This window comes from Chelonoidis abingdonii, chromosome 2, assembly GCF_003597395.2.
Source record: "Chelonoidis abingdonii isolate Lonesome George chromosome 2, CheloAbing_2.0, whole genome shotgun sequence".
NCBI lineage: Eukaryota > Metazoa > Chordata > Testudines > Testudinidae > Chelonoidis > Chelonoidis abingdonii.
In genome coordinates this window covers 96,997,993-97,007,404 of record NC_133770.1, presented here as the reverse complement: position 1 = coordinate 97,007,404, position 9,412 = coordinate 96,997,993, and the positions used below count along the sequence as shown (strand labels likewise).

The 9,412-nt window shown below is 39.1% G+C and overlaps 1 protein-coding gene across 2 annotated transcripts in view; it reads left to right on the top strand.

Moving 5' to 3' along the window:
* AMPH (amphiphysin) overlaps window positions 1-9,412 on the top strand; it is a 212,692-nt gene that overhangs the window by 155,762 nt on the left and 47,518 nt on the right. For both annotated transcript variants that reach the window (XM_075062593.1, XM_075062592.1), the window contains exons 9-11: window positions 720-802; window positions 3,485-3,626; window positions 8,074-8,202. In XM_075062593.1, the coding sequence (XP_074918694.1) occupies window positions 720-802; window positions 3,485-3,626; window positions 8,074-8,202 (354 nt within the window). The remainder of the gene's footprint in view (window positions 1-719; window positions 803-3,484; window positions 3,627-8,073; window positions 8,203-9,412) is intronic.

Sequence of the window (9,412 nt, the reverse complement as noted above, 5' to 3'; positions counted from 1 at the left end):
ACACTAGGGGAGTGATTAAGAACTGGTTCAGAGGCAAGCAATATCGCCCTGAACCTACCCCAGAGAAGAGAAAGCGCGAGACCCAGAGAACAGTACCGGCAATTTGCCACACGACTTTATATATTCTGTTTCCAAAAGTCGATTTCTGTAAAATCGGAATAATCCCGTAGTGTAGACATACCCCAAACACTCAGTCTGTGTTTGTTAAAAGCTAGTAGTAGTAACTTGGTTCTTTGTCCTGCTTCTGGGAAAATTCCATTCCTTCAAACCAAGGAACACTGCAGAGAAGTTGAAGAAAACTTGTTTTCCTAGGCTTCAGACAACCCAATGTCCTACGCTGTTCTCTTTTGAATGGGAGCCATTCATGTTAACAACTTCTTTTATTTGTTCCATAGCTTCATCCAGATAGGATATGAATATGCAAGAGTATCCTTGACAGCCATGGCTCACTCACTACACATGCGGGTTAGAGTAACACATGGAATTCATAATCACAAACAGAATGAATAAATTGTGCATAGACTCCCCAGATCATCACAACTTCAGTAGGCTTTGAATCAGGCCCTAAATGAACATGGCACTATGGTATATCTGAAGAGGTCTACGTTGTTTTAGAGAAGTCAGCAATTTCTAAACCAAGCTTACCATCTGTACTTTTATCTAATACTGTAACCTTTAACCTAATATCACATTTCATAGAGAAATGTTTTTCTTCTCAGCTATGCCACAAACTGTATGAGGTGATGACCAAGTTGGGAGATCAGCATGCTGACAAGGCCTTTACCATCCAAGGAGCACCCAGGTAATAAATTGTTTATGAAATTACAATGGGCTTTCACCTTTCCAAAATAGTCAACCCACCTATAGCATGTGGTACTGCTACACCTTCATCTATGTACACCAATGTGCGGCAGCCAAGGATTTGGCCCTTGCATTCTTATAGATGGAATATACAACAGTGTTGTCTTGTCTAATTATTTTACCACAAGTCTTGTATTACATGGTGTTTTACTTAAAACCATGGCTCCTGAAGCCATGTTGAGTAGGTGAGAATCTCAGATTTCATTAAAAACAAAGTCTGTTTTTAACCCCATGGTTGCTGAGGAAAGCCTGAGTACATGGCTCAAGTGCCCCTAAAGATTCAAAAATTGAAAGTCAAATTAAAATAATCCCCCCCAACTTTTTTATATATATATAAAATACAAAATTATTTCTATGCTTTATTGGACCTTAGCTCATGATTTTGGAACACTTGGGTTAGTGATATTGATCCTTTGTCTCCTGACTTTTACTTTGCACACAGCATGATTTCCTGCCTCTCTGCTTGGCGTAGACAGAAATGTGTTTTCTGCTTTCAGTTGTATAATGATGATGGGATGAAAAGGCACTAAGTGTAAAAAGAATGGTACTGATCTATAGAAAAAAATTGAAGTTTTAGAGAGACAGAATATATAATTCCTGCATTTATCCCATCATCCCTTGCATAAGCAATTGTGGAACTAAATTTTGACCAATGTGCTAATTTGCCCTAAAACAGTGTTATATTAGCATTAATTAGAGCTGATCAAAAAACAGAATTTCTGTCCCAAAGGAGATTCCAATATTTCAACATTTGTTTTCACCCTAAATCAGAAGGAAAACTTGAAATACTGGAACTTTTCAGAAAATGCAAAGGTTAGAAAAATGTCTATTCAGAATTATCCAAACATTTCATTTTGGGTTTGTTGGACATTAATCTTCATCTGTGTGAGCTGCCACAGTGCCTCATGGGAGTTCCTTAATGTCCCCATTCTTCCCTATGGACTTCTTTGGTTGGACTACACCTCCCATGATGCACTTGCAGAAACTTTGATTTTACAGAAACCACACTTTCCGTTAGGAATTTTCCATAAAAATACTTTAAAACTAGCGTTAATATATACCCGTATTCTAGCCAGCTGTGGTCCTACAAATACAGCTGTGCTTCCCGTGCTCTTCCTTTGCCAAGTTACTCTTGCCAGAAGAGAGAGTGGTTAATGCAATATGGGCTTTTTTCTAATTTATTTAAATAACCTTGTATTTTTGACCTTCCAGTATGACACACAATATTTTTGGGGGAGTATTACTACATTATGTTGTTGCGTGAATACTATTGTAACTCTACTTTGGAAGCTTTTTATTGTTATGCTAAGATTCAGCATTAAGCTGAAGAACCAACAGCTTTACTTGAGTCTAACTTTTTTGTCGAAAGCCTGCATAAAATTAACTGCAGTGCACACTCTGAAATATCTTATGTCCCAACATGCACTAGATCTTGTGTCAAACCTGGATGGATTCTTTGAGGGCGTTTTTTTACTGCCGTTCCAAAAGCTTGTTCAGGAACTCAGGAAAGGGTAATTTCAGGATAAGAGAGTTATTTTTTATTAAGAAGTAAATAAAGAACACAGTGAAGTTTGAGCTTTTCTTCAGAGAGTGGGAGAAGGAAAACAAATATTTTTTAAAGCGGCATATCATTGAATACACTACTTTGAAGGGAAATAAAATAGATAGGAAGGAGCTTTTTAATAACCGCATATTCCTTTTTTTTTAATATTTCCACAGAAAAAGGTGGTGAGTGTGAGCTAAAATATATTCTTGCCAAAGAATAAATTTGCTTTGCTTTAATGTTAAGAACATGATTGTGGCTGGTCTCCTCAATCATGTAATGCTTCCCTTGTCCCTAAAGATACGTACGGCCAGTTCTCCTCTTATTGAATACTGTGCTCATAGAACCCTGTAGACTGTAGGCTCATTAATTATAGAAGGAAAAATGTGTTTTCTTCAATATTAGACTTAAGAAATCTCTAGAGAGTAAAATGTCCCTCAGACTTTGAGTCTGATCCAGTTAGTATGAATTGATGTAGCACTAACAAAATCAACTGAGCTATGCTGATTTACACCAGCTGAAAATGTGGCCCTATAATTAGTAGTATACTCTTGTTTTCGATTAAATTTTGTCTTATAGCTGTTCTGTATGATTACTAATATTTATTATTGAGCTTTGAACTGGGATTGTATATCACTGGAGCCTTTTAGATTGTGAGCTGTGTAAAGTAAATTGGTTAATGAGTTAATGACAATAATTGTCATTCACATTTTATTGTACTTTCATTGTAATTTCAAATACAGAATCTTCTGAAATGTAAGGACTCTATTTTTTGAAGATGTAGGCATGAGAACAGTAGATATTCTAGAAAACAACCTCTAGAAAATAAGGATTTCCTTTGACACTATAGTTCATTGATAGGTTTAATTTAATCACTGTTTTAGTTATTAAATTACATAAGGATCCAAATACATCCCTGATGTCAGGGATGCATTTCAACTATTGTGTCAAAAATATCATTATTTGAGGCTATAGAGTGAGAAACCTACATTTCTCAAAGGGTTTGGAAATGTAACTCATGAGATAAAGTCAGTGAAGCCTCATGATATATTCAGAACTTGTTACTTTGTGTTCATCCAGTGACTCAGGTCCACTCCGTATTGCGAAAACACCATCACCCCCTGAGGAGGCCTCTCCCCTGCCTAGTCCTTCATCTAGTCCCAGTCATACACTGGCACCTGTTTCATCTCCTGCACCAGCTCGGCCTAAATCACCTTCACAGGTAGGAGCAAAGCTAACCTGGAGAGCGGGCCTCTTACACAGATGTAGATGAACTATTGTGGGAGATTCCACGGTAGATAAATCGGGTGAGATTTACACTTGAGTGGTGAGTGCTGGAGTGCAGGAGGAGTGATTTCTAAATTAAAATGAAGAGTGATGATGAGCTGCACTGATGCAGCTTTGTCAGGAAGGGCTGTGACACCAGGAGTTGCCCCCAGCTGTTCATTCCCCTGTTGCAGGTGCTTGTTGAAATTGATCTTAATAACAAGTGATGGGAGAATGGATTGAGACTAGACAGTGGTGCTGATTGAACTATGTATGTGTTGAGATACTTATGAATAGAACCTCTAAAAGGATGCATATTCAGGGTTTTCATGGGAATTAGATCTATCTAGCACATAAATTACCATATGAAAAGCTTTTAAAAAGATGTATGTGTATTAATACAAAAATAGAATTGTAGATTACATTTTCTTGTATTATTGACTATTTACACACAGCATTGCCATTAAAAAGTCAACATTAACCAAGCGTTGTCACCACACAGTGCTATCTGAGATACCATCATTTTTCCTTTCCTTGGGATAAGGAATAATTGTGGTAGCTCAAATACTGTACTATTGTGGTAATTTTTGGCAAAATACTTATTGGACCTGATTGTCCTGTTGTACTGATTTTATACTAGAGTGAGAAGTTTGATCTCAATGGAGTCATGCATGATTCTCATCAGTGTAAGTGAGATAAGAATCAGACTCATTAATTGCAACCTCAGTAGTGTAAGAATTTTACATGATACTTTACACATATATCAAGCATATAGTTTCTATAGTAAGGCGGCATTTAAAGTTTAATTAAAACAAGCACAACACAGCTAATTCCCTTATAAAAAGAAAGAGAGTACGGAATTACATTTTTTAAAATTACAGTAAAAATGTGACAGTAGTTTGACATGCAAAATAGTGGTACTGCAGTATATGGGGCAATCCCTATTTTTTATATGGGGAACAGTTAAAAAATAATTGTATTTTCATGACATTATTTGCCTCTGAAGACTGTGTTTGCACACTGCTTGCCTCTAACTCAGAGTCTTCTTGCAGCACTGAAGGACCAAATCCTCAGCTGGTGTAATTCAGTGTTGCCCTATTGATTTCATTGGAGATACATTGCTTTACATCATCCAAGGGCCTGTCCAAGATTTATGTGCCCATTTTTTACATTTTCATAGGCATGGATATCATATTAGATATTAGTCCAAACTATGGATTTACCATGACTATTTTTATCCTTGTGATTCAGAGGGATTATAGTTTCCTTTCCTAAAGAATAAATATGATTTGATTTATTTTGTCACTTTTTCTGTCATGTTGTAAGAAATGTGTCATCACAGCTTGCTTGTTACATCTGGAAAAGTGCAGTGTTGTCTACCACCAGATTCTCCTCAGTGCAGGAAACAATGCTGTTCAGACCTACAGTACAGTAGACGTCCTTAGACTTTGTTAGTTCCTGACTGTAGACCCTGAATGTTATCTTTTCTACCCTCTCTACTTGATGCTGTTTATCAGAGTTATTTTCACAGAATTCATAGGTACATCATCATTAAGGACTCTATCCAGTAAAACACTTAAGAAAGTAGGTAGTTAATGGGACTACGCAAATACTTAGTTACACATGTATGCTAAATACTTTAGTCGATCAGGATGAAAAAAAGACAAATATTACCAGATTTTAAGAAATGTTGCATAATTTCTCATTTCAGCTACACAGCAAAATGGCATTTTGAAAAAAAATTCCTGGTATCAGTTAAGTCAACACTGTTTGATTTGGTTAATGCCACGTTGATAGTTAAACTTGAGGATCTAATGCGGGGGGTGGGGGCAAACTACAGCCCGCAGGCCACAACCGGCCCACCAGCTGAATTAATCCGGCCCTCGAGCTCCCGCTGGGGAGTAGGTCCTGGGGCTTGTCCTTCTCCCACGCTCCAGCTGGGGAGTGGGGTTGGCGGCTGCTCCACGCAGCTCCCGGAAGCAGAGGCATATTCCCTCTTCGGCTCCTATGTTTAGGGTCAGCCAGGGGATTCCGCGTGCTGCCCCTGCCTCAAGCGCTGCCGATGCAGTTCCTACTGGCCGGAAACTGTGGCCAACGGGAGATGCAGGGGTGGTGCCTGCAAACGGAGCAGCATGCAGAGCCGCCTGGCTGCGCCTCCATGTAGGACCTGGAGGGGAGAAATACTGCTGCTTCTGGGAGCTGCTTGAGGTAAGCGCTGCCCTGAGCCTGCACCTCTGAGCCTCCCCACACACCTCAACCCCCTGCCCAAGCCCTGATCCCCCTCCTGCCTTCCGAACCCCTCGATCCCAGCCTGGAGCACCCTCCTCCACCCCAAGCCCCTCATCCCCAGCCCCACCCCAGAGCCTGCATCCCCAGCTGGAGCCCTGATCCCGCACCCCAACACCTTATCCGAGCCCGGAGCCCCCTCCCACACCCTGAACTCCTGATTTCTGGCCTCACTCCAGAGCCTGCAGGCTCAGTCAGAGCCCTGACTCCTTCCTGCACCCCAACCTAAATTTTGTGAATATTTATGGCCCGCCATACAGTTTTCATACCTGGATGTGGCCCTTTGGCCAAAAGGTTTGCCCAACCCCGGGCTAATGGGATGCTGAGGGGAAACATTTTGCTATATTACCCCATCCTTCTGTTCTCAAATGCTTAATATAGTTTGACACTCCACAAACTTGCTCTTACCTAAAGTTTCCCCTCTGTTCTGAAATAACACTTTCTGCTCTCTAAGCCTCATCCATGCACTCCATAGTTGTTTATGTAGGAATTTGCGGTGGTTGTAGAAAATTATGAACAAATTCATATATTATATATATTTTAAAAGAGAGAAAATGTGATTAAAATACATGTGATGCTATCAGCTCCGATCCTTCAAATACTCATACACCTATGTTTAACTTACATAGGTGAGTCGTTTCATTAACATCAATGGGACATAAATGTGACTAAAATTAAGCACATACTAAGTGCTGTTGCTGATTAAAGGCACGATTGCTTGCATGCTTTACTGATTCAGGACCATGAGTTCTATCTTTGTTTTTGTTTGCCTGTCTTTGATGGGATTCTGCTCCAAGGGCCTGAAGCAAAGCCCAGAAAGTCAATAGAAAGATTCTCATTGACTTCACTCAGCTTTGAATCAGGACCCACAAGACAAAGATTAAAAACTTATCCTAAAGGACCTGCTATTTTTCATTCTTTCATATTTGAGGATTTCAAGAGCACAAGCCTTTGATGCTGCATCTGAAATTTGTAGCCCCCTAAAATTAATTATAAGTGTAAAAAGATCACTTTTTTTTAAAAAAAGGTAGTTTTGTGGCAATGTACTCTATCCCAGACAATATACTGGACGGTTTCCCTGGAAAATAGAAAATTGCAAAATATTTATTTACCAATAGATTATTTCACATTGAAACATGTCACCACAGCAAATAACTTTTGTAACTGCAAAATTTAACAAATCCTGTGTCAGGCTGAAGCCCAGTTTATGCAGCTTATGTCAAACTAGAGTATAATAGCACAAGGGTAAAATATGATTTTTCTATAGGCACTCAAGTTTCCTCTTGAACAGTAATATATACAGTATTGTAACTAGCCTACTAAAAGGGTCTAGGTAACTTCAGGCTAAATCACTGGCCTTTAGTTGATTTCATTCTGGATTGCTTTCTTGTAGTTTTAAATAAAGAAAATCTTACATATTTTCTATTGGATAAGAAGCCACAGTCAAGAAAAATGTTTCGATGTAGATGATTGGCACCTTTTGTCGTCCACCTAGGGGAGTTACAATGCAGCACTTTGGAACACACTGCTATTCACACCTCCATGGTCCAGACTCCGGGGCAGCATAGACATTCCCGTAGTCTTAGGGAAAAAGACATTAGTTCCCAGGCCTGCCAGCGACTTAACATTACTAGCCTTAAATAATGGGTGAACAAGAGTCAGAAAAATGACAGAAACTGAAGAATGTTTAAGCAAACAAGTAATGAGAGAGTTAAGTTTCTATGCAACACTGCAGTGCAAATGATGCTACTGTGTTGCAGGTGAAGTATCTTCCAGCCTATTACCCTAATAGTTTGAATCTTCAGCCAAGAAATGCTGTCGTATTAATCCTCTCAACTGGAGTCCCCGTAGATGCGAGAGATTTATTTTTTAAAATGTTTTCTTCCTTCAAACCAGATGATTTTGAACAGTCAGTGAGTTTCTGATCTGAATTACAACAGTGGAGTTGCTGAGGTCCGTGGAGTTACTTCAGTTTTGCACTAGAGCAACTGAGATCAGAATCTAACCACAACATATTTAAGATGAACTGTTTATTTTAGTCCTACCTAGAACCTAAAATTAATTCCATTATACCTGCCTTAAGGTTTTACTTCGTGACATTTTTGCTCTTTGCCTAGTTGAGGAAAGGGCCTCCTGTCCCACCAATGCCTAAACTCACACCCACAAAGGAGCTGCAGCAGGAGAATATCATCAGCTTCTTTGAGGACAACTTTGTACCAGAAATCAGTGTGACGACTCCTTCACAGGTCAGTCTCAGAGATGATGGGTTGCTACAATATAAGTCTAATCTTGCAAATCCTCCAGTTCTCCAAGAGGGGGACTACTGTTAATGTCAGTTGGGGTTCTGAGTGCAGAGGGCATGCAATGGTGATCTTTTATAGTATCGTTGAATGAGTTATAAATATTGTTCAGTCTCAAAAGGATTGGCAGTGATGGCATATTGAAAAAATGAAGAAATATGATTTGCTGAAGATGGCTACAACTAAAAGGCCTGTGAAATGTTTGTAACTAAACTTGACACTCATCTGATTTCAGGTTTCATTAAAAATTCAGCCTTGTTTTGTTTTTAAAGCCTAATGCTTCCAGATATCCCAAAATACACTTTTGAGCAATCCTGGGCTAATTTATGGGCTTCCAACAAAATCATGGAGGAAAAAAATCTTTCTCTCTTGATTCTGATTGGGGAAAGCAGGGGGAGGTGGGAGGGGTGAGTGACACTCTGCGATTTCAGTTATGATTTTGTGCAGATTTCTCCATGACTGTGTGTAGTGAAAGCAAAATATATATTTGCATGTATTCATGCAAAGCATCCCCAACTGAATCAGGTCCTTCTCTGGTTTTGACCTGTGTGAATATTAATTACACAACAGTGCACTGTACAAGATAAGTTGATTTCTTAGCCTAATTATACTGTAAAATAAAATAAATGGTGTAGGTTCAAATACCTGTAACAAAAATCAGTTGTGCAAAATGTTCATGCTTAAATTTGACTTAGTTATTGTGATTGCAGGCACAGTCATGGCAATTATAGGTACAAATGGGCTGAAATCTGAGCCTAGGTCTGGTATGCTGTGTATAAATATAAAACGTATGAAATAATGTGGTATATGTTCGAGAGTTAATATTTTCACCTACATTTATGTTAGATCAAGAGGGTGTAAACAGAAATAAGAAAAACAAAATTAGATTCCAGACTCAGTTCAAGTAATATTTCGATTTTCTTGACAAAAATGCAGTGCCACCTTTCACAAGGATTCTAACCTGGTGAAGACAGCATTAGTTTAGACCTGGCTTACACCTTAAACTTAGGTCACCTTGAACCTAGCTACATCGCTCAGGGCTGTGAGAAATGTCATGTCTTGTGTGATGTAGTTAGGTTGACCGAACCACACTGCAGACACAACTAGGTTGGTGGAAGAATTTTTCCATTGGCATAGTATCACCTCTGGAGGCAGT